Below are 25666 nucleotides of genomic sequence, written 5' to 3' on the forward strand. Positions count from 1 at the left end.
TCATTTGGATCTTGCGAGTCTTGAAATGCACTGTCTTGAAAATTAATATCTTCTCCTTCAAAATCTGAATGGACTGGTGACATCCCTTGTCTTGGAGATAATTCCGGACTAGGATCTTTAACTATATATTTGTCTTGTTCTTTTGTCTGGAAAAAATTTTCTAGTGTTTCTTTTACTATATTTTCTATTTTTTCATTTTTCTTCTTTTTTGCAAGTGTGCTTTTCTTTGTAGAAGTCGCCCCTTGCGTAAGTGTCTTTGGTAGTCTTCGTCTAGTTTGGAGAGATGAACATCCATCATCTTCACTTTTTGGCAAAGTGACAGCCATCACCGGATTTGATAAGTCTTTACCGGCTACCGTTTGAACCGGACTAGCTGTATCCTTACCCGATACAGTGGGTCTAATTGCATTCATTGGGGAATGCACACCCGTCTCATCCATTTTTTTCTGAGATGGAGAACTCTGAGACTGCATCAATTCGAACTTTACTGCTTGTAGTCTTTGTTCTAATGTCTTCACCTGATCCAAGAGTTGCATTTTTTCTTGAACCAATGTCTCTTTCTGCTGGTTTAATCTTTTGACTACATCAGTCATGGTAGAACAATGGTCACAAAAGATTATTTTGTCTGTGTCTTTTTGGACGTTGTACTGAGGGATTTTGTCTGAATTTTGTCTAAGGGCTGGAGAAATATAGTAGTTTTGACCCAATACTCCCCTAGCATAGTCTAATGCTTCAGTAAAATTATTAAATCTTTTAAAAAGAGGTTTTCTCATGTCTTTTATAGAGTCTAAAACTTCTATCCAAGTTTGAAAAATACCATTAGTTTTACCGTGAACCACAACATAAAATTTAAATTTTTATCTAAATTTCGATCTGTAAAATACTGACAAAGTGCATTTATAGTGGCTACAAAATGACTAGCGCCGTCTTTTTTATTACGCGAAATCCATAAATTATCCACTAAGCATCTTTGTTGTCTATCTATTACATATTCTGGTAATACTTTAAAAGTCCAATTCGATGGCTGGTAAGCTACTAAGTTATTGGCTCCGAATTGTATTCTTTCTTCCATAGCATTTCTTTCTAATAAAGATGTAGGTCTAAAATGAAGGTTACCTAATACTGTCTGTCTGTATGTGTCTTGGGTTGAGGCTATGCCTTTCCCCTTGTCTGCTGTCTGAGAACTGGAAGGTCTCATGCTGTTCAAATAAAAAATTTAGTTAGCAGTAATATTTAATCTACTTAATTGATCTGCTAAATTATTATCTTTTCCTTTTATATGTTCAAATTTTAAATTATAAATTGAAATGGTATCTAAAAAATTTAGCCATCGCCTTCTACTGGTATTTTTATCATTTATCTTTTGATAGAATTTAACTATAGCTTCACAGTCTGTTCTAACCAGTATTTCTGGTATATTTAGAATATATAGTCTGAAACTATTTAATCCATATATTACGGCTAAAATTTCTGCATCTATACTACTCATATTTCTTTTTTTCTTTATACTTACTACTTTGATAAGCACATATCTTTTCTTCATTTTTATTACTATATTTACTAGGTTTTGCTTTTTGTACTGCTCCCCATCCTTCAAAACTATCGTCTGTCTCTATAATTAAATAGTCTGTTTCTAGAGGCATATTTAAATCGGGAATGTTTTTTATTTTCTCTTTTATTTTTTGTACTAATTTAATGTCTTCAGTATTAAAGTGTTTTTGACCATTTGATCCAGTCTTTGAATATAATGGTCCTGCTATTTTTCCTAGATCTTTTATAAAATTTCTAGCATAATTGACTATTCCTAAAAAAAAATTGTAATTCTTTAACATTGTCTAACTTATCTGACATTTCTAAAGCTTTTTTGGCTATATGAGGTTGTAATTTTATCTTACCTTCTCCTAGTACTACTCCTAAAAAGTTTATATAATTTTTACATAATTCCATTTTCTTTTTACTAATTATTATCCCATTTTCTACAAATAGTCTAAATACCGTTTGTAGGTGTCCTAAATGTTCTTTAATATCTCTACTAAACACTAGAATATCATCTACATATACTAATACAAACCTTTTATATTTTCCAAATATACTATCCATTTTTCTTTGGAAAATTGGTGGAGCTGTCTTTAATCCAAATGACATTACTAACCATTCGAAATGTCCTTCAGGACAGGTAAATGCAGTCCATTCTATACTATCTTCATGCATTCGTACCTGCCAATATCCTGATTTACAATCAAATTTGCTAAATATTTTCTTTCCTTGTATTCTATTTATTAGTTCTGTTTTGTCTGGTAACTTATATCCATCTGTTCTAGTGTTATCATTAAGTCTTTTATAGTTTATTACCATTCTTGCTTTTCCTCTTACTATTTGGCTATGATTTCTTACCATAAATGCTGCAGATCTATGTTTAGAAGTAGATCTCCGTATTACTCCTAAGTCCAATAGTTCTTTTATTTGCACTTTAAAATCTTCTACATCTTGATTTGTTGCTTCAATAGATGCTGTTTTAATTATATAGTCTGGATTTATTATATCTAATTTACATATAATCCTATTATTTTTCCAATGTTTTAATGGTTTTTCTCCTATAATTTCTATTTCATCTAGTATTTTTATTATATTATCTAGGTCTTTTTGATTTTTTATTATTCCTATTCTTTCTATTCCTGTTTTAAAATTATATAACTCTGTCTCTATATCTATTAAAGTATAATCCTTTTCTAACATGTCTTCTTCTCCTAGAATTTCTTTTTCTTCTAGAGTTAAATTTTTTATTTCTGATTTGTCTTTACAACATGTATTCTGTTCTTGACATTCTTTACAACAACTATCTTTTTTCTTTTGCAGGTCTGTGGTAGGGATCTTTTTATGACGAATCTTTGTTTCAGTCTTAAGAACTTGTACTGGTGTATGAGTAATATTTTTTAAGAAAATTACTCCATCTCTTGTAATCATACAGCTACCATTATTATGTAACATGAAGTTTAACCCTATGACAAAGTCTACATTTATATTAAGGTCTCTTACCCATATCTTATCCATTTTATAACTTGGCTTGTAAAACTCTGAACATGTATTTATAAAGCTAATGTAGGCTTTATGAACATAATGTTTATATATATTATGGGTTCCATCCATTTACATGGCCGCAACTGGTTTTTCCAGAATTTTTATTAAATTAGGTGGAACTATTCTTTTATTTATTATGCACTTTGTGCACCCTGAATCTACTAATGCTAACGTTTCTATCTCATAATCATCTATTTTAATTCTTGCAAGTATTTTTATGGTTCCTAATTTTTTATCTTCATTACATACTAATGTTTCATGGTCTTCTATGCTCATTAATTCTGCTTGAGATTCTTCTGATATTATTGTTAATGGTTTCATTATTAATTATATGTTTGATAATCTTATTTCTTCGTCTTCACTATTTACTTCTTTATATAAGTCACAATATGCAAAGAGAGGATTGAGAACAAAATTGAATGAAAGTTTGTTTGTACTGAAGAGAGCAACGATTACAAGAAATAAGCCTAATACCAAGAAAGGAGACACCAAAACAGATATTTGAATTGCTTGCTCTGCATGTGACATTCCTTCATGTTTGTTAATTAGGAAATAATAGTAGTTTTTTCTTAAAAAGATAAAATAAAAAATCTGAACGATATTCAAATAACTACTCCTTCTGTTTCATAACAAGTGGTGTTTTTAGCTTATACATATCTCTTAAGAAATTGTTCACTTCTAGAAAATTATGAGTGTTTTTACTTACTTACCCCTAATCAATGCCTAGAAAAAGAAAAACGATTTAATGATTCTAAATTATGTAAATAAGGGTAATTTTGGAAGGATAAGATCAAATTCTTCTTGAAATAAAAAAACTAAAACACTATTTATTTAAAAACGGAGGAGTAATAAAAATTGTGATGTGATAAGTACTCCTTAAAGAAATACTCCCTCCGGATAAAAAAAAGAGTTCACTTAGTCATTTGCACACCTCTTAAGAAAATACTAACTCCTAGATAAAAATAAGTAATTTGACTAAACTACCCATAATTAAATAGACATTGAAATTTGATCATATAACACTTAATAGGAGCAAATATAAAAAAATAAGGTTAATTTTTTCTTGATTTGCTAAGTGAATTCTTTTTTTATCAAAAAAAAAAAAAAAAGGGGGGGGCTAAGTGGATTTTTTTCTTATCCGGAGGGAGTATTAGATTCGAATCATATGCGTCTTTATTAAGTAACACTTTATGATGTTCCGCATGATTAGCAGGACCGATAAAACTGGACGAGAAAGAAAAAACAAATCAAACATGGAGGGGTATTGTAATAGTTAGAATTAGTTAATGGTGTATATCGTCACAAATAAAAGCTGGAGGGCCTTCACTTTCCCTCGCCTCTAAGTAAAAAAATTATTTTCTAGAAGAATCCTTCATTTATACATCTCTCGTTCTTCTGGTAGGCGTCCAACTATTTTCTTGTCTTCATCTTCTTACGGATCACTATCATATATATATATATATATATTCAAACGAAAATTTCGAATCGGGTCAAATATCTGATAAATCTGACGATTTAGCGATCCAATTTTCTCCTTATTTTTGAATTAGGAAAATTTAGGAAATAATTAGAAATGTTTAATGGTATGATGGATCCAGAATTGATGAGAATGGCTCAAGAGCAAATGAGTCGTATGTCTCCAGCAGATTTGGCTCGGATGCAACAGCAGGTTCGTATAATTTGATATCCTTTTTTTTTTTTTTTTTGCTAGAATTATTAATTTGAGTTTTAATTGGTTGCTTGAATAATTTATGTTTATTTGGATATGATTGGTCTTTGAATGAGTTTTAGTAATTTGGTAGCGTGTTATGAAGGATCAATTGTGGGTATAATGGTAGATCCTTGTTTAATTTCATTTCAACTGCACAGCCGATTAGCTTAAGGAAAAAATACTATAAGTTGTAATTCTGCTCATAATAATATGATGAAAAATTACATGTTAAAAATGTTGGTAAAAATCCATGTAGTCTGATTCTCGTGAAGCGAAATGTGACAGTGAACGGAGGGAGTATAAATATCTATTGTATAGCTATAGATATTTACGAATAAAAAAGAATGTGAAATAAAGATACCAGTCAATAGAGAGGTTACCAAAAAGAGGAATTTGGCTACATGATCGGTACTCCAGACACTGCCATTAGGGGAAAAAGGTATAGGTGCAAGCTTTTAGTAATGAAATTAGTTGGAGTCACAAGGACTGGTATAGGTGCAAGTATTTAGGGGTCGTTTGGTTGCTGGTTAGGAGGTGATTGTACCATGTTTGGTAGCATTCTTTTGCTACGTATATAATTCAACACACCAAATACGGTATTTGGTTGGTAATTTAGAATCCCACATAACTAATACATGATTAAATTATGAGGGAATCTGTGCATTATTTTATGCAGGATAGAAGATGGAATAACTAATACATGAATAACTAAACCATGGATAATTAATAACTGCATAACTCTAACCAACAATCAAACGACCCTTTAGTAATGAAATTAGTTGGGACTAGTGGATTTTAGTGGGTAAAACCTCCTATACGTTTGCTACTGATCACCAGGCATTGGTCAGACTTCCATCCTTTTTTTTTTTTTTTTGGCCTTTAGAGAATATACTCATAGAGAGACATATGTCATTTTTGGTAATGATTTATAGAGAACAATCCACAGACACAATAGTAAGACGATTTTAGCCCGAAATGGTTGTTTTTTTTGGCTATCGGTAGTATAGTTGGTACATATAATGAACATCATCCACCGTCGAAAGAACATATCTCAATTTCGTATCAATTTAATGAAGTCATTTCACTAATTAAATTACAGCCTAATTTCCTTTTAAATTTCAAGCCTATACTACAGGCTTTCCTCTTTGACTAATACTTCCTCCAGTTCAAAAAGATTGTACACTTGGCCTTTATTTTTTGGTTCAAAAAGAGTGTCCACGTACCAAATCAAGAAAGAATTAACCTTATTTTTCCAGATTTGTCCTTATTAAGTGTTAAGTGACCAAATCCCAATACCTATTTAATTAGGGGCAGTTTAGTCAAACTACCTATTTTTGCCTAGGAGTTGGTATATTCTTAAGGGGTGTGCAAATGGCTAAGTGGACACTCTTTTTGAACCGGAGGGAGTAATGCTTAGTCATAGTACAACCCTTCTCTTTACATGTTTCAACAAGGAACTTTTTGAAATTAAGTAGAATTGTTTCAAGTACTCTAAGTAACCCATAGTCGAGAAGTAGTGTTCCCTCCTAGTGCTAGCTAGTCGTCTGACAATCGTTGGTGGGAAAATTTGATCTGCTACCACAATTCTCTTAGCTTGGTCAATTCAGAATTTTAGCCAACAAGGCAACAACATTAAGCCAATATCAAAATAATTAACACTACCCAAATAACTTCATGGGCAAAATATTTTCTTTTTGATGTTCAGTTATCGGAAAGAACAAACTTGTGTTGAAGTGAAAACCTCTTAATAAAGTATTAGATATTGATTAGCGGTTTCAAATGATCAATCTTTTTGGAAATTGACTAATTGTAGCTGATAATATATGTTTCAATAATGAAACTTCTGCATGCCCCACATTTTTGGTTCGTTCAGACTAATTAAGTATTTTATACCATTTTTGGTTTCTAATTTGAAATGAACTTGGATAACCAGTTCGTTATTGGTCCTGACACACTGCTGATCTACAGATGATGTCTAATCCTGATTTAATGAGAATGGCTACTGAAGGCATGAAAAACATGAGGCCAGATGATTTAAAAGTTGCTGCAGAACAGTTGAAGCATACCCGTCCGGAGGATATGGCTGAGATTGGTAAGAAAATGGCTAATGCATCACCTGAAGAAATAGCAACGATGCGTGCCCAAATGGATGCACAGGTTAAATATGAAATTAGTGGAGCTGAGTTGCTGAAGAAGCAGGTAATTTATTTTGTGATACACATAGATGCTCGTTAATTCCATTTTTGCACTCATTTGGCTTCAATTGTGTATATTTTGTTTCATTGCACACATAGTTCTCTGAGATGTTCTGGCCCAGATCGGCTAATTGAGGCTTTTTAGAATTTGTCTCCTATTTAACACATTATTGGTTAAGAAGTGATAGTTTCTGGCCCTTTTTTCATTTAAAAAGAATTACAAGCCTTTTTTATTACATACTCCCTCCGGTTCAGAATAAGTGTCCACTTAGGCTTTTCACACCCTCAAGAAAACACTAACTCCTAGGAATTTTTTTTTAGGTAATTTGACTAAACTACCCTTAACTAATAAGACTCTTGCTTATTTATTGCCTTGAGTAAAATCGGGGCAAATCTGAAAAAATAAAGTTAATTCCTTCTTGATTTTGTAAGCATGATTCTGAACCAAAATAAAAAGGCTAAGTGGACACTTATTTTGAACCAGAGGGAGTAGTATACTACAGAATCACTGGAAACATTTACCTGTAAATCAGATCAATAACACAATGAGTTCATTCTTATGATCAATAAGAAGTGAGTTGCTTTTATTAGAACATGTGAGCTGGAATTTACATCTTTTATTAGCTGTAGTATCAAACCAGCTTTGAACTTTTAAAATAATGTACCATTGCATACAACTCCCTATCATGTTTGGTTATGTAACTCGTTAGTTACCCTGCAAAAGTATCTCTATAATCTCTACACGAGATGAATATTTGTGACTTGTACGCTGAAGGTCGACCCTGATTTTCTTTATATTGGTGGTCTATCCTGATTTATAACAGTTACTATTGTATATATCATTACTGAGCAGTTACTCTTTCCGACATAATTACGTTTGGTTGCTATGATTTTGGTCTTGGATGCAATATTACATTCTGTGATACTGCAATAAAATTGGCTGTTATGCATTTCAATTTCAATGCTAAACAATGAGTATGAGGTACTTGATGGAAGCTTTGGTTTATTTCCGATTTTAAATTATTTGAGGATATCTATGTATATTTGCAGGGAAATGATCTTCACACCAAGGGAAAGTTTAACGAGGCCCTGCAGAAATATTCGCTTGTAAGCATAACCTCTGCCCTTTTGATTTGCTTGTGTCTACACAAACTTAAGTTACTGTTCTGATTATTTCTTTTCCTTCCATTATCAGGCAAAGAAAAATCTGTCAAGCATTCCTGCCGCGAAAGGCAGGAGTATCTCATTGGCTTGTTCCTTGAACATGATGTCGTGTTACTTAAAAACTGGACAATACGATGACTGCATAAAGGAAGGTAGTGAGGTATGGGAGCAATAGATAGTGCTATAAGTTTGCCTAAATTTGAGGCTCAATGATTCTAATTAATGTTGTACATTTTGCGTAACATGGCGGGGAACATGTGCATCTGTCTCCAGTTGTGCTTCCTTGTTATTTGTATATCAATGTGTGGGTTTCTGTTGTAGTTGTCCAAGGGCTGGGGTTGCTTATTCTATCCCGGGATGAATGTCCACTTTTTCTTCTGGTCTATTTCAAAATTATGTTCACCTTCTTAAAAGAGAAATGTAATTACATAATACATAATTTAAGAGGCCGCTTTTACACTTCTTGCTACAGCTTCTTAAAAAAAAAAATTATTCTCAGAAATATCAAAAGAATAACTTAACGGCCTGAAAGTCTAACTCATTAAAGCTGTATATTAAACTTTTTTCCATTCTCATTTTAAAACCTATGCCAAGTGGAAACTTGACATTCAAGTCATGTTAGTTCAGCTTTGAGACTGATTCATACTTGAATATGAATCTCAACTGCAGTAATATGGATTATGGTGGTTATATAATGTGTGGCTGGTGTAGGTTTTGGCATATGACGACAATAATATCAAGGCCCTTTATCGTAGGGGTCAAGCTTATAGAGAGCTGGGACAGTTAGAAGTGAGTATTTATTGATTTTTGTGACTTCTCTCATTGTTCATTTTTTGTTCCAGTGCTTCCTTTACAATGTCAGATATTTGCCAAGCCTCTTATTTCTGGTTTGAACCATAAACAGGATGCTGTGTCTGACTTGAGTAAAGCACATGAAGTCTGTCCTGATGATGAAACTATTGCTGATGTCTTAAGGTATCCTTGTTTACACTTCTATAATTACTTGTAATTTTTGTTTGAAGGGGTATCCCTATCCCTTTTCTTTTTAGATCTCGTTGTTGAAATTCTAGTGCGCGTCAGGCTTTACATGCTAAAGAATCTTTATTTTCTGATTTAGGGGTGTCCAAGAAAGGTTGGTGAAAGAAGGTGGTGCTGGTGCTTCAAGACGTATGTTATTTCATGCATTTCCATATTTTAGCTGTACGTGGTATTTATTTAAATTCCCATGTTAATTGAACTTGAGTGCTCCTTTCTTGGGCAGGTAGAGGAGGATTGGTTATTGAAGAAATAACTGAAGAAGAACCATTAGTGTCTTCAGAAGCTGCGGATAGTTCTGTTGCAAAAAATGTTGCCTCACAACCACGTGAAGCGATCAGCCCTCCTAAGAGTCAAAATGAAATTCTTGGTGGGCCTCCCTTATCAAGTTCAGAGTCCTTGGAAGCTTTGAAAAATGACCCAGAATCCATTAGGTTTGTTTCTTGATGTCGGAGTGTAATTCCTTATTTTCGCAAATCATGAGAAGATTCTGCTTCTCCCATCATATTTTGAAACCATATTGTCTCTTGTTTGTGTGGTCATTTAGTTGAAGAATGACGTAATAATGACCGTGATGCTGCAAAATTGCTCCCTTAACAAAAATATATGCTATTTCGTACTCTCAAATTGCCCGCCCCTTTTACTTCCAAAGTCTGAATATTGATTATGTAGTATGTTCTTTAAATTGCAAGTCATCTTTCTCTAACTTTTTTCATGCACTGATAGTCCTTTATCTTTTGGATGTTTTATCTAACTTGCATGAGTGTTGTTGATATTATATTGAAGACTAGAGTTACTATAGCTGTCTGCGATCAGATTCGCTTGTTTATTTCATTCTCATACTGCATAAACATAATTTGGCAGTGTCTAATAATGCCATTGTCCTATCTTCCCTTTGCTTGGTGGTGCTGAAATGTCATCCTTATAATCAAATTCAGTTTCCTATGAGAAATCCTATCCTCTACACATTGTCCTTTCTTCTTTATAGCAATCATTTTCTTTTTCTTCTTCTCCTTGTATAAGATTGTGTTCACCAATGTCTGCAGTCTTTCACCAACTTTTAATTCTTTTGTATGTTGATAGATCCTTCCAGAATTTTATTTCTCGTGCTGATCCGGACACCCTATCTGCCTTAAGTGGTGGAAATGCTGAAGGCATACCTCCTGAAATGATAAAGACTGCCTCCAATGTTGTTGGCAAGATGTCACCTGAAGAACTACAAAGGATGGTCCAGATGGCTTCCTCCTTTCAAGGAGAAAATCCGTTTCTTAAAAAGGGTTCCTTGGGGAACCTTGGCCCTGGTTCAGTTCCTCCAAATGTAACACCCGACATGCTGAAAATGGCAACTGATATGATGGGCAAGATGTCTCCAGAAGAAATGTCGAAGATGTTTGAAATGGCATCTTCGTTAAAAGAGAAAAGTCCAGTATCAGCTGCAACAACTATAGATTCTAATGGGTCAAGTCAGCAGTCAAAACCTCGAGACACTAGGGAAAATTTCAAAGTGGATGACAGTACAAGTGCAAGCACTTCATCACAAGGGTTTTCTACTTCACATAATGGTTCTCAATCAAGCTTATCAAGTTCGAATGTTGATCTGCAAGAAGAAATGAGAAACCGAATGAAAGATCCAGCCATGAAACAGGTGTTTAATCTGGTCCTTTCTTGTGGAAATAGTATGTGTCCTCTGTTGTTTTTTTTTTTTTTTTTAATATTTGATGCAGATTAGGGGCTTTATTCTTTTACTGGAAATGGTATGTATTTAAGTATTGCAAATACCATAACTAAAGATCCAACATTTATATTTTCCCCAATGTTCCCAATGCTAACTCAAAAAGTCCCCGAGTTTAATTTGTAAAATACTCTGGTCCCTCCACTAACCAAACCATTATTTCCTAGTTTTTTCTGTTTTAACTTGGTTGAACTGTTTTTAGATACCACTCCACTTTGACTTTTCGGCAATCCATATTTGAAGAGAATAACTAAAAGATTATGTGAAAAAGCACATGCAAGGATGCACCATGAGTTCCAGTGATAAAAGATCTTCATGATACGTGATTTAAGCATAGTTGCTAATACCCTGCTTCGGATCCTGTTCAGTCAGTAATCCTTGCATGTTTCATTTCTTCTATGTTCTTTTCCAGAATATTTCACAACTTCATCTACTTTTCTAACAAATACCAAATGTGGGGGTTAAACTTCTCTGTCCTCTACATTTATTTTTTTATGAGCTTTTAGACAGGTTCTGCCTTTAACTACTTTTGTATATTACATGCCTATACCTGTTACTATGCTGATGTATCTGGGTCTTCATTGATTTACACCTTGACGCCTGGGTTTCCTGAATTTGACAGATGTTCTCTTCAATGATTAAGAACATGAGTCCAGAGATGATGGCTAACATGAGTGAACAATTTGGTATGAAGCTCAGTCAGGCAGATGCAGAGAAAGCTCAACAGGCGATGTCATCTTTGTCACCAGATGACTTGGAAAAAATGGTAATTACTCAAAATATGCTGGTGTGATTGTATCGCCCCCTTCTCTGTTTCTCCTTAAAAGAAGATGCGCCCTTATCTTACTAAGCTGTTTTGCATCATAATGACTCATCTCTAATTCATGTGATTGGCACTTGTAATGCATCTTCGCTTAGAACCGGTATCTTGTTTTTGCCCAGATTAAAATGATAAGCGAAGTCACTTTAGTGTTAGTCCAAAACAAAATAAATGGTCATTGAACCGCGGGAAGTCGTAGGAGAAAGGTCTTATAACTAAAAAGGGAGCACTTATGAGTGAAGTGGTGCTTTGTCTTGTTAACTATGTAGCGGGTGCACATTTTTGAACTCTTTAGATGAAATTGTGTCAAGCAATCACGCCTATGGATTATGAGGTTTTGTCATACTTAGGAATTTATGAGTTGGATTCTTCAATGAAATAACCACTGGTTATTCCAAAAATTTGCTATAGCCATGTTAAATGTTTAATGTTAACACATGTTCTAGCATCTCGTTATTATATAAATAAAATATCTAACCCCGAGAATCCACTGGAACCAATGGGCTAGCTCGGGAGAAATTTCCATCATCAGATTATTTTCTTGGGATTCGTAATTATTTGGTTTCCAAATGGCTCGATTCATCTCTTTGTTTTAAGTTCATGATAAACTCATATATGAACCTTCTATTCTAGCTTTTTTCTGTGTGTAAATGTATACTTACCTTCTATACATGCTAAATTTTTTTCTTTTTCTGAATGTTGCAGATGAAGTGGGCTGACAGAATTCAGAGAGGAGTGGAAGGTGCGAAGAAGACGAAAAATTTCCTCTTAGGAAAACCTGGCATGATGTTGGCTATACTTGTGCTTCTTTTGGCACTCGTCCTTCACTGGCTGGGCTTCATCGGGCGCTAGACTTTACGGGTGCTAGCCAAAGATTAGCAGAAAGAGCTGCCAGTATGCCCATGTTCGACAAGTGGAGTAGTAGTTTGGAATCTTTGTTGTAATGCACTTGAAATGGGAATCAGTGGATGAAAGTGTAACCAGTTGGTTGAAGATGACACCAGTTAGTTTATTATATTCATTTCTCCCTGTTTCTTGATTTTTGGGTGTTCTGATGAAGCTGTATCTGCAACTTGTCAAATTGTTTAGTTCCTTGTTTCGCAGTAGAACCCGCCGTTTCAAGATGATTTTTTGTAAGACTTACTCTTTTTCCAAATTCAGAAGTCATGAACTGACTGTGTTAGATATAATTCATATTACAGAAAATAACAATTTCTTTTTTGCATCTCTCTGGTGACATATTCCCAACAGTTTTAGAAATTTCATAAATATAGAATATGGACATTTGTAAATGTTGTGAACTATAATGGCAGCTGCTGTAATAGTAGGGCCATTGTATTTGGTTTGTTTCGAGTATTAAAGAGTATAACGACAATGTCACATGTGAAATTAAGTATGTGACCAAAGATCTGATATAAAGTAACTCATGTTCATAAATGACATAAGTAAAAAATAAATATGACAAGGAAAATACACCTGCTAATGAATAACCAGCCCCATGTACAATTCGTTACCTATTAAAGCTTCTTTAACTGTCACATTCATCTTACGAAGAACATACAACAATAAGCAAGCAAAGGGAAAAAAATGTACAAATGTAACATGATGGACCGAGTAGGCGAGTGTCTTACTTTTCTAAGAAGATATTTTTCATTTTTTTGCGCGGATTGCCCTTCTTTTGGGGTGGTCTTTAAATTTTGCCCCTCATATTTGTGGTCTTTAAATTATGCTCCTCATATTGCTGGTCTTTAATTTTTGCCCTTCGCATTGCAACACTGAGCGTTCACGCATAAATCATGAGGTTCTGAGTTCGAACCCCCACTTAAGCATAAATTAAAAAAGAAAACCGCAAGGCAAGGTTTGGGTCGCGTGTATGCCGGACCCGGCATAAACTTATTAAGGAATTACCAAAGTTATGTCGGACCCGGCATACTCATGCCTTATGGGCAGACTTGGCATAAGTATGCCGGATCCGGCATAACTTTGTTAATTCCTTCATAAATTTATGTCGGGTCCGGCATAACTTTGAGATCTCATGTCAACTTTTTACAGATTTTTAGTGACATCAAAATGCTCTATTAAAATTCAAGTGGTTTTTGTATCAATGTGGCCTAAAGACTTTCTTTGCTACATTTCCTGTATTGGATATATTATAACTGCTCTTGTTAATATATTATGGGGTAGTGTTAGAAAAGAGTAGTTGTCGTGATTTTGTTCCATTATATCTAAGCCTAGTTTTTCATGAGTATTAACACTGTGATAATTGTTGACAACATTTGCATGACGATGAGTGAAAGAGGCCACGCACAAAGTTTTTACCATGAAGCCTTTTAGTTCTGTAATAATATTGGAAGGAGGACAATGAAATTCTTCCTAGGTACCCTCATCCGGTGGGGGCATACTTTCAATGGGCAAACTTTTATACCGGATCAGGCATAAACTTGTGAAGGAATTACCAAAGTTATGTCGGACCCGGCATACTTATGCCAAGTCTGCCCATAAGGCATAAGTATGCCGGAACCGGCATAAGTTTGGTAATTCCTTAACAAGTTTATGCCGTTGGGGGCATACTTTTAATGGGCAAACTTTTATGCCGGATCCGGCATAAACTTGTGAAGGAATTATCAAAGTTATGCCGGACCCGGCATACTTATGCCAAGTCTGCCCATAAGGCATAAGTATGCCGGGTCCAGCATAACTTTGATAATTCCTTTACAAGTGTATGCCGGTGGGGGCATAGCGAATTTAAACTCTGCCTTACGAATTTTTTTTAAGATTTTGACTGTGTGGGGATTCGAACCTGGAACCCATGAGATTTAGCCAAAGGGCAAAACTTAAAAATTTCAAATATGAGGGACAAAATTTAAAGACCACCGATATTTTTTGATAGAAAAAGAGCTATAATGGCAACTGCATTGGTGGGGCCATTGTGTGGTGATTTTCTTGAGTATTAAAGAGTGTAACGACAATTTAACATGTCGATTGAAACTAGCATGTGATCAGAGAGCTGATATAACCAAGTATGTTCATAAATGACATAAGTAAAAATTACCGTATTAACTTTGTGATGAAGATGACAAGGAAGATACACTTGCTAATTAATAACCAGTCCCCTGAACATTTCTTTACGTACTAAAGTCTTTCAACTGTGAACTGTCACATTCATCTTACGAAGAACATACAACAATAAGCAAATAAAGTAAAAATCATGTACAAATGTAACATGGTGAAGTCCATATGGACCAAGTAGCAGAGATTTTTAAATATAAAAAGAGAAAAATCAATTGCGTGTCCACCTGAATAATCCTGTTCGTTGAATCAGTTATTACTCCACCCACCTTTTTTTTGGCAAAATGGACCGCAAACAAATCATTAATCTTCATCTCCCTTTCTTTCTCATTTTTTCTACTTTCTCCGTCCCAAAGTATCATGAATTAATAGCAAGAATTTCCAATTATTTCTTAGCATTAAAAGTAATCCTCTTTAATATTGCTTACGTGATTTTTCTTATCATATTGCATTGAAGTCCTTACTTGTTTTGCTTTATGCCATATTCAATCCTCCTCTCTTTGAGACTGGGTCCTCCAAAACCCAGCACCATAAAACCGGTCCCACATCTCCGTTTCAAAATTGGCAACTTCTCTTACTCCGTTATAATCGCCGTCATCTCCACCGTCAAACTCCTCCACGTCATGATCATCACCATCCTTGTTGTTCTTCCACGTGTCCTCATCTTTCTTCCTCTTCTTCAAAAGCCTCTCTCGTTTCTTCTTTCTCCATATTTTCCGGCAAAATCCCGTAGGAACTTTGTAAACAGCAAGTACTAATAAATGCATCAACGTACATGGACAACAACAACATACCATCGCACACTCCGCTGTGGTCCCACCTGCCACCTCACCTATCCGTTTGTGAGTACTGCAACTTGACTTCTTCTCCTCCTCTTCATCCTTCATTTTCGTCCTTAACAACGATCAAAGGAATAGATCACAGATAATTATGAAATGAGAATTAACGATTGATGTTTTTTTTTTTTTCTTTGGATTTGGAGAAAGAGATTTTCTCGAAAAGAATTGTCTTCAGTCAAATGAAGTTAGAAAATCATCGACTTTACGGAAACTGAAAAAAAAAAAAAAATCTAGCGAGAGACGTAAGAAAGTGGGGGAGAGAGAGAGGTTTATATATTTTGGAGACACTGAAAAACAAGAGATCCAATCGTGAAATAATCTTCATTTAATATAATTAAAATAATAATAATAATAATAAATTATATAAAAAAATCTGTTCCAGAAACAGAACAGCTATAACAATATACCCAATATAATCTCACTAGATGGGGTCTGGGACTCCTATCTTGTAACGAGTAAAATTCCAGAAACAGAACAGAGTACCAAATTGTTTTTAATAAGCCTTTAATTTTTTTAGAAAATCCTAAGTAATTAATTAATATTCCTTTGTGTTCCAATTAATGTGATACACTATCTTTTTTAATTTATAAAAAAAAATATTTTTATATTTAAAAATAATTTAACTTAAACTTTTCCTTTTAACCTTAATGATATCATTTATAGCCACACAAATATGTATGACTTATTAGACCACAAATTTTATACTTTCTTTCATGAACTCAATATATCACATAAATTGAGACAGAATATCTCTTGACATTTTGAGTATAATTTAGTCATGAAAATGGTTACACAAACATTTTTCTGTACTTATTAAAAATGTACATTTTATTTTTTAAAACAAAAATGAGTCAATATGCTAATTCACGCCGTAATTGTATGATTGTAGTTCTGTCATGTGGAGGAAGTCCAACTATTGATGTTGTTTTTTTCACCAATTATTGATGGTAAACAGAACTACAGAAATAGAACAGAGGTCAGAGCAGAAATTATATGTAAATAGGATTATGTAAAATTGGAAATTGGAGTAGAAGAAAGAGACAAATGAGGGAATGGAAGCCGAGTCAGCATAGGGAATTGGTTTCAAACACGGCTCTGATTCAGATTTGAGACGTTACAAGACGAATTTATGATATCCATCCCCTTTTGACTAGACAATTGCCAAATTCTTTTCTTCTTTGTCCTATCATAATTAAATTTTTATTTATTATTTTGAAAAACAAATTCTCTTTTAATTTGTTAAACCTGATAAGCAAAAGAAGATTTATTCTTCTGCGTCTTTTGAAGGTTAAGCACGCTGTAATTATGTTTGGCTGCAACTTGTAAAAAAAAATTCTATGACTCGGCGTCGGTAAAATTCTCTATTTCTCGTATATTTCTGGAACTTTACCCCAAGAGTTTTGAGTCCTGACGAGTAGAAACAACCACTGTTAATTGCTAGGGGGGTTGAACATAGGAGATCAATAAAATAACTTTTGAAATTAGAAAGTAGTAAAAACATTATTTAAAAAGGAATAACAATTTTAATAAAATAAAAATGCTATGTGAATTATAAAATAGGCGTGAAAGCATGTGAAATGAAGAAAACGATGATTTTCGATTATGTAACATAGCGTGATGACTGATGATAGTGACATTGACGAATTATTCATCGCTAATACAGTGCATCTCTGAAAATTGTGTCGTTTATGTTTGGCCGACCTATTGAACTATCTTCTCGTCACGTGCAAATTTCAATGTTCATCAGCTAGCTGCTCAATCTCAAATAGGTTGGCGTTTGGACATGAATTTAAATATGATTTGAAATTATTGATTTTGCCTAGAGACTGGTTTGAAGAAGAATTTTTGTTTGAATATACAATTTGAATATATAAAGTTGTATCTTTTTTCATTGTGGCGTTGAAATTTAATCAGACTTAAATTCACAAATTAATTTGGATCATATTTTACATTCGAGATGTATTGGTCCAAATAAATATTATGACTAATATAATCGAATGTATTTATTAAGTCCAACATGTATGGGTTTAATTGAAAGACCAATTCTATTGGACTAGTCTATCTTATTGGACTTCACATAATATTTTTTTTGTGCGGATTGCCCTTCAAGGCACTGGTCTTTAATTTTTGTCCTTCGCCTAATATCCCGAGGTCCTGGGTTCGAACCCTAGCTCAGTTAAAAAAAAAAAAAAAAATCGCAAGGCAGAATTTTGAAATTCTGTCTGAGGCCTAACTTTGGCTTGAATAGGCCTAACTTTACTACGAAACTCTGCCTTGCGATTTTTTTTTTTACTGAGTCAAGGTTCGAACGCCAAACCTTATGGTGTTAGGCGAAGGACAAAAATTAAAGACCAGTGCCTTTGAAGGGTAATCGTGCAAATGACCCTTCACATAATGAGTTCGTTCCATAGCCCAAGGTCCGTGTCACGTGTCAAATGACGTGGTGTGCCAAGTCAAGTCAAGGACCAATAAAATCGTGCCACGTGCATAAGGGACGTAGCATGCCAGTCAATATAAGAACCAAACAAATGTCACTACGTGTTCAAATGACATGGTTCAACCAATCATGTACGTACTCTAGCTCTCCCCTGCAGCTATAAATAAGGGTTATTAAGCCAAAAGGAATCAAGAAAAATACACAGAGAGGCTCTCCTCACCAAAAGTGATCAGCAAGTATTCCGCATACTAAGAAGTGTTCGTCTCTAAGTAGTGAGCCGCAAGTTTCCATACCTTCTCATTTGTGATCAAACCTTGGCTCAACATTCGTGGTGAAATTATAAGAACAAGTAATCCAGCAATTCAATTCAAAAATAAGCAAAGCCCTTAATTGATGGTCGTGAGGAGAAGAATCAGAGGATTACATCTTTTTTTTATTTAAGATTTTATAAAGATTGTAACCCCTCGCACAAATCATTGAAATCAAATACTATTATTTTTCGGTATTTTTCATCTCTTGATCATGATTTTCCAGGAACGAAAACTTAGTTATTATAGATTTGGTACGCCCAGTTGGACCAAGTCAGTCGTTCATCTCTTCTCTTACAAATCAAATCCGCTGTGAAAGATGGAAGCTCCATTTTTGTGGATATTTCAAGCCTCGTCTTCGAGTTTCGGCAAGCTACAACCCGACAAACCTTGAAGTAGGGAGCATTTAAAAACACGTAAATTTTAGTGTATTCTAGATAGGATTTTATAAGACGAGTCCAATCTATCTTCAAACTCCAAGGTTCAGTAGGATTTCCTGGAGGCTACTCTACCCTAACCCTAACCCTAGCTCACGCCTATATATAGGGACACATATTTCCTTGAAAAGACATCTCGAAAAATCCCATAATTTTCTGGGATATTCTCAAAGAGATCAAAGCATCAAACACAACCTTTATCAAATTGCCCGACGTTCTTGGAGATCAAATACATCACAAGGAGGCCATCTTGCGTTCAGGAAATACGCTATTTATCAATAAATATTCATGTTTCTTCATATTTTGTTTGTGGTTGCAGTATATATAAAAAAAATTGTTGCAAATATATTCACGCCCAGTAAGACCAAGTCTGTCGTTTAACTCTTCTCACATTAATCAGATCTGCGTAACCGCAAAGATGGAAGCTCCGTTTGGACGTGTACTTCAAGTCTCGTCTTTGAGTTTCTTCAAGCCTATACTTGGACAGGACATGAAGTAGGGGACATTTGTAGACATCAAAATTTTATGGGACTCTACAAGACGAGCTCAATCCATCTTCAAACTCTAAGACCCGTTAAGGGTTTCTTGGAGGCTACTCTACCCTAAACCCTAGCTCACGACTATATATTGAACGCATATTCACTTGAAAAGACATCTTGAATATCCCATAAACTCCAGGGATATTCACAAAGAGACTAGGGTATCAAATATTGCATTTCAATTCGAAATACTGAGCTGTTGCTCGACGTTCTTGGCGATCAAATACATCTCAAGGAGGTCCAACTAATCCTATGTTCGAGAAGTACGCTAACCGTCGTCGAATTACGAGAAAAAAATCAGGAAAGAAGAGTCAAGGAAATAAATAGAATTGTACCTGCACTGTTCATTAATAAATATTCTTGTTTCTTCATATTTTGTTTGTGGTTGCAGTTTATTTTTCACATATAAAAAAAATTGTTGCAAACACTCACAAATTTGAAAATCCCACAATTTCTGAAATTAATTTTTTTCCCCAAATTACCGTCAAAGTGGTCTGTCGCAAATGACAGTGCTGCCAAAGATAACTCTCACCGGGGGATTGGGATAACCACAACTTGATCGGATCAAGCAGGTGTGGCCGTCCGACAAAGGAGCTGGTTTTTTGGGTAAAGCAGGTTTGGGTAATTACTTTTGCAAAAAATATAAGACTTTATTTTATTTTTTTGTAAAATTTTAAAACCATTAGTCAAGTTTTAATTTTTTTAAAAATCGAATCAGCAATTTGGAATTAAAATTCTACATTTTAGGTGAATTTGGTTTTTAGAATCAAAATTAAGTTGAAATCATGTTCAAAATGTCGTAAACAAACACAATATCAAAACATCAATTTTAAGTCCAAATTTCATGTCCAAACACCTTCTTAATTTAAGAAAATTCAATTGCTTTTATCAAGCAGATAAACATAAAATTAGGTATTATTTGACCTAAACATTCCCTATTAATTATGCAAAGATTGAAATTTTGAGTATTATTTATATAAAAATTAACTGTAAATAAATCATTACGTATATGTAGATGTAAATTTAGATTTAAATATATAAATCTTAATGCACATCTTAATATTCAGACGCACGGAAAAAGGTTCACGAACTCTCTAGGTGCATGACAGCATAACGTGCGCCGTCCATGGGGAAGAGAGCTCGGGTTCCCACGGAGAAGGTACTAATGGCACTGCAAGCAAAGGCGAACGGTTCTAAAACGCAACGAAAGAAGTATGAGCAAACTACGGTGACTACCATAGCTGAATCAAGTGCAGATCTGGTAGAAATTGCCAATGAAGAGGGTGGAATCACTGAAACAATTGTTGAATCTAGTGGGATAGGGGAAAATCAAGCTGAAGAAATTGGAAAATCAAGCTGAAGAAATTGTTAAAGTGACAGACGTAGCGGCTGCCCTAACTAAGATGAGTGTTGAGAAAACTACCATAGCTGACAAAGGTGGGTCGAGTCTACAACAGGAATGGGAAGGGGTTATTCAAGGACCCAGCAGTCCAAGGAAGTCATGGGCGGATGAAAGTGAGGAATCTCTAGAATTGACCAGTAAGGGATCAGTATGGGACAACTTTGACATTAAAAAGATGTCTAAAGCTGGGTTCAAGCTCGATTATGTAGCTCCTGAGGTACATGGTGAGTCCTCAATCTGTGAAATTGAAATTGAAGATATTGATACTGAAATTGAGTATTTGGAAGCATGCGGTTGTGTGTTACGTGTTGGGGGCCCATCCCCCGTTTACTGTAATGAATGGATACATACGAAGGTTATGGGGGAAACACGGCATAAACAAGATCTCGATGTTAAAGAATGGGATTGTGTTAGTACGGTTTGATACAGGTTTGGGGAAGGATGAAGTATTACAAGGTGCAATCTACCATTTTGACAACAAACCCTTCATCGTGAAAGCTTGGAATCCTAACATGGAGTTCAGCAAAAAGGAATTATACACAGTTCCCATATGGGTGAAGCTGTTTGGACTGGAATTCAAATATTGGAGCTCAAAAGGGCTTAGTAAGATTGGAAGCTTGATTGGGAAACCTCTAATGGTGGACCAACACACGGAGAAGAAAATAGGTGTGAACTTTGCAAGATTGTTGATTGAAGTTGAACTGAAACAACAGTTGCCTGATAAAATCCTCTTCAAGAATGAGAGGGATGATATAGTAGAGCAAAGAGTGCAATATGACTGGAAACCTTTGCTGTGCAAATTTTGCAAAAAATATGGGCATGATGAAGAAAACTGTAGGAGGAAGAAACCACCAACTGCGCAGGTAGGAGATACGGGTATGGGGACACAGACCAAAAAGGATACGGGTACGGGGACACTGATGGAACCAGGGACAAAGGCAGCATCAAATGGAAAACAACCTGAGAAAGGTGAAGCTGCTAGTATGCCTCAAAAAGAAGTGGGAACTAGCAAACCAACTAGTAACAGGCAGTCTCGACAAAGGTAACCACTTATAGGGTGGGTTACCCCAGTGAAGACTACCAAAAGTCCAAGTAGAAAACCAGCACACCAGGTGCAACAACAGAGTGTGAATCAACAGAATCACTTTCAAGTACTAAATAAAATTGACCCGCACGTTCAACTGGAAAATAACACAGTTGGGCAAGAGGGAGGGATTGTTCCTCTCTCTGGGAATGGATAGCATGTTGTGTTGGAATGTTAGGGGTTTGAATTCCCTTAACAAGCAAAAGGAGGTCAAACTCCTTTGTAGTAAGGAATGCGCTGGACTAGTAGGATTAGTAGAGACAAAAATAAAAGTAAACAATATGGGGAAAGTGGCTAGTAAACTGTTTGGTGGATGGGAATTTGTAACGAATCACGGAGATCACTATAATGGTAGGGTGTGGATAACATGGAGACCAGACTATTTTCAGGTGGTACAAATTAGTAGTTGTGCTCAAGCTGTAACCTGTAAGGTGAAAAACTGCAAGTTGAATATGGAATTCATAATGACTGTTGTGTATGCTTTTAATACAAGGGAAGAGAGGAGAAGTTTATGGGGATACTTAGAAGACCTGAATGAAGGGAATACAGTTCCTTGGATAATTATGGGAGATTTCAACTCCGTACTCTCCTCTGGTGACAGAATAGGGGGAAATCCAGTAAGTATGGCTGAAATAGTAGATTTTCATGCATGTATGGAAGCTTATGATTTACTAGAAATGCCTAGACAAGGGTGTACGTATACATGGAATGATAGAGGGGACACTAGAGTATTCTCAAAAATTGATTGGGTGTTTATAAATAGTGAATGGCTACAAACCATGCCTGTCTATAGTGCTAACTTTCTTCCAGAGGGTGTGAGTGATCACTGCCCAGTGAAAATATCCCCTCTGAATAGGGTTAGGCGATCCAGACCAACTTTTAAGTACTGTAATGTTTGGGCAAGCCATCCTAACTTCCTAGACATTGTAAACGAGGAATGGAATCATGGGATTGAGGGGTATCAGATGTTCAGAGTGGTGAAAAAACTGAAACAACTAAAGAGAAAACTGAATAGACAGCATTTCAGGAATATCATTACAGAAGCCGATGAGGACAGAATTGCCCTTGCTCAAGCCCAAGCTGCATTACACCTGTAGCCACTGGATAGAACTCTACAAGAGCAGGAAAAGATGAAGTTTTTGAAGTTTCGACAATCTTCATATCTGGCTGAATGTTTTCTAATGCAGAGAAGCAAAGCAACCTGGATTAAACAAGGTGATGATAATACAAGATATTTCTTCTCAGTCATCAAACACAGAAAGTTACAACAGACCATTATACAAATGAAGGATAAAGAAGGCGTGATGCATAATGATCAACAAGAAATTGCAAGAATATTTGTCGAATACTATCAGAACTTACTGGGAACTAAGGAAGAACAGAGAACAAAAGCTAGTGGGAACCTACTGGGAAATGGTTGTGTTCTAAATACTGCTCAACAGGTGCTGCTCATGCAAGCTTATACTGCTGAGGAGGTAAAAGAAGCAATGTTTGGTATTGGCATAAATAAAAGCCCTGGGCCTGATGGGTATGGCAGTGGATTTTTTTAGAGCAGCTTGGAGTGTCATTGGTAATGATGTAACTCAAGCAATTTTGGAGTTTTTTGAAAATGGGAAACTGCTGAAACAAATAAACTCTACAATCATTTCCCTCATTCCCAAAGTGGATGCACCAGAACTTGCAAGCCAGTTTCGACCTATATCCTGTTGCAATATAATATATAAGTGTATTTCTAAAATGATATGTATGAGGCTGAGAAAAGCTATATCAGTGGTGGTGGCCAGTAATCAGGCTGCGTTTGTGGAAGGGAGGTCCCTAATACACAATGTACTGATATGTCATGATTTGTTGAGACATTACTCAAGAAAGACTACTCCAAGGTGTTTGATGAAGATTGATTTAAGGAAAGCGTATGATATGATTAGCTGGGATTTCATTGAAGAAGCTTTAAAGGGCTATGGATTTCCAACTCCGTTTGTGCAACTGATTATGATTTGTGTTACCTCAACAAGGTTCACGATCAAAGTAAATGGAGAAGGATATGGCTATTTTGAAGGTAAAAGAGGGTTACGACAAGGAGACCCCATGTCCCCATTATTATTTGTGTTAGTAATGGAGTACCTTACTAGAACACTCAAGAAGATGAGTGATCTACCTGATTTCAAGTACCATCCAATGTGCAAGACCACCAAACTTACACACTTGATATTTGCAGATGATTTAATGGTGTTCTGTAAATGAGACTTAGCCTCTATTAATTGAGTGATGGAAGCTCTAAAACATTTTAGTGCAACCACTAGCCTAGTTGCAAACCTGGAGAAATCAAACATATTTCTAGCCGGAATGGATGATGACACTAAGGCAAGTATATTGGCAAGTACTGGTTTCTCAATAGGTGCACTACCTATAAGATACCTAGGACTACCATTATCCTTTAAGAAGTGGAATAAAGTTGATTGTCATCAACTGGTGGATAAGATCACTAAAATAATAACAAATGGCTACTCAAGGCAGCTTTCGTACGCGGGGTGGCTGCAGATTATCAATGCTGTCCTGTTCTCAATTTATAATTTTTGGGGTGCTGTTTTCATCCTTCCACAAAGTGTACTGAAAGAAGTAGATAAGAAGTGTAGAGAATTCTTGTGGGGGTGTCAGGAGGGACAGAGGAAGGTGTCCTTGGTTGCGTGGGATAATGTATGCGTACCAAAAAAGTATGGGGGATTAAATATTAAAAGTTGTAGGATTTGGAACATAGTAGCGGTTGGCAAGTTGCTATGGCAACTGGCAAATAAAGAAGACATTCTATGGGTCAAGTGGGTCCATGAGATTTATATGAAGACAACTGATAACATTTGGGAACATTCTCCACCTCAAATTTGTAGCTGGTATTGGAGGAAGCTAAACTCTCTAAAGGAAGTGATGATGTATTGGTATCAGAATGATATATATACGCTGAATCCAACTGGTTTGTACTCTATGACTAATAGTTATCACGCGATGCTGGGCACACTACATAGACTTCCTGAAGCTGAACTAATTTGGAGTTCAGTAATGATGCCTCGGCATAGGGTGCTGGTTTGGTTAGCTTATCAAGATAGACTACTCACCAAGAAGAGATTACAAAGGCTGAACATTCCTATTGAAAATATTAATTGTTGCTTATGTGAGGAAGGAGTAGCTGAAACACACTAGCATTTGTTCGTAGACTGTGCATGGCTAGATGGATAGGTGTGAATCTACCGAATATGACAACCAAGCAATGTTTGGGGTGGATTAAAGGAAGACACTGGCGACAATTCTAGAAGGAGACAGTGGCTGCCATGTATGGAGCAATAGTATACCACACCTGGCAAGCAAGAAATTGGAAGCAATTTAGGCAAATAAGTGTTAATGCTGAGTTTACCGTCGTACAAATACAGAAGGAGTTGCAGGAGAGATTAAGATTAGTGGCTAGTTCTAGGAGGGCTAGGAACTGCCACGTTCTGATCCATAGGGTGTGTAATTAGTTTGAAATTTGCCTATTGGCTTTGGTTTTTTTGGTAAGATCTATGAGGTCCAAATGTACTTAACACTCTTCCTAGAAGGTGGTTAAGATGTTGGATACTCTTTAGTTTGTAAATATTTTGGTTTGGTACGGTAATAATTCATAGTTTATTACCAAAAAAATATTCAGACTAATTTAATTCAAACGTTTTAGACTTAATAAAATTAAAGGAGTCCTAAATATATTTTTTACAAACTTTTTAAAATTTGAACTTCAAATATTTATTTATTTTCAACTTCAACTCAAATATTATTAACATTAACACGTCATCT

The 25666-nt window shown here is 35.3% G+C and overlaps 3 protein-coding genes across 3 annotated transcripts; 2 read left to right on the top strand and 1 right to left on the bottom strand.

Annotated features, from left to right (window-relative positions):
• The first annotated feature begins 4363 nt into the window (after positions 1–4363).
• LOC132603767 (outer envelope protein 61) lies at positions 4364–12962 on the top strand. The gene is made up of 11 exons (XM_060316983.1): positions 4364–4747; positions 6758–6988; positions 8035–8091; positions 8180–8308; positions 8860–8937; positions 9053–9123; positions 9266–9315; positions 9410–9617; positions 10267–10828; positions 11538–11681; positions 12441–12962. The coding sequence occupies exons 1-11, from the start codon at positions 4652–4654 to the stop codon at positions 12585–12587; spliced, it is 1773 nt and encodes a 590-aa protein (XP_060172966.1). The 5' UTR covers positions 4364–4651; the 3' UTR covers positions 12588–12962.
• A 2327-nt stretch (positions 12963–15289) lies between these two features.
• Positions 15290–15691, bottom strand: LOC132617378 (uncharacterized). The gene has a single exon (XM_060332373.1). The coding sequence runs from the start codon at positions 15689–15691 to the stop codon at positions 15290–15292; it is 402 nt and encodes a 133-aa protein (XP_060188356.1).
• Positions 15692–24115: 8424 nt separating this feature from the next.
• On the top strand, positions 24116–25042 carry LOC132617397 (uncharacterized). Its single transcript, XM_060332390.1, has one exon. It carries the CDS (start codon positions 24116–24118, stop codon positions 25040–25042), a length of 927 nt encoding a protein of 308 aa, XP_060188373.1.
• The last annotated feature ends 624 nt before the right edge of the window (positions 25043–25666 follow it).

Source organism: Lycium barbarum, chromosome 1 (genome assembly GCF_019175385.1).
Source record: "Lycium barbarum isolate Lr01 chromosome 1, ASM1917538v2, whole genome shotgun sequence".
In the NCBI taxonomy this organism is placed as follows: domain Eukaryota; kingdom Viridiplantae; phylum Streptophyta; class Magnoliopsida; order Solanales; family Solanaceae; genus Lycium; species Lycium barbarum.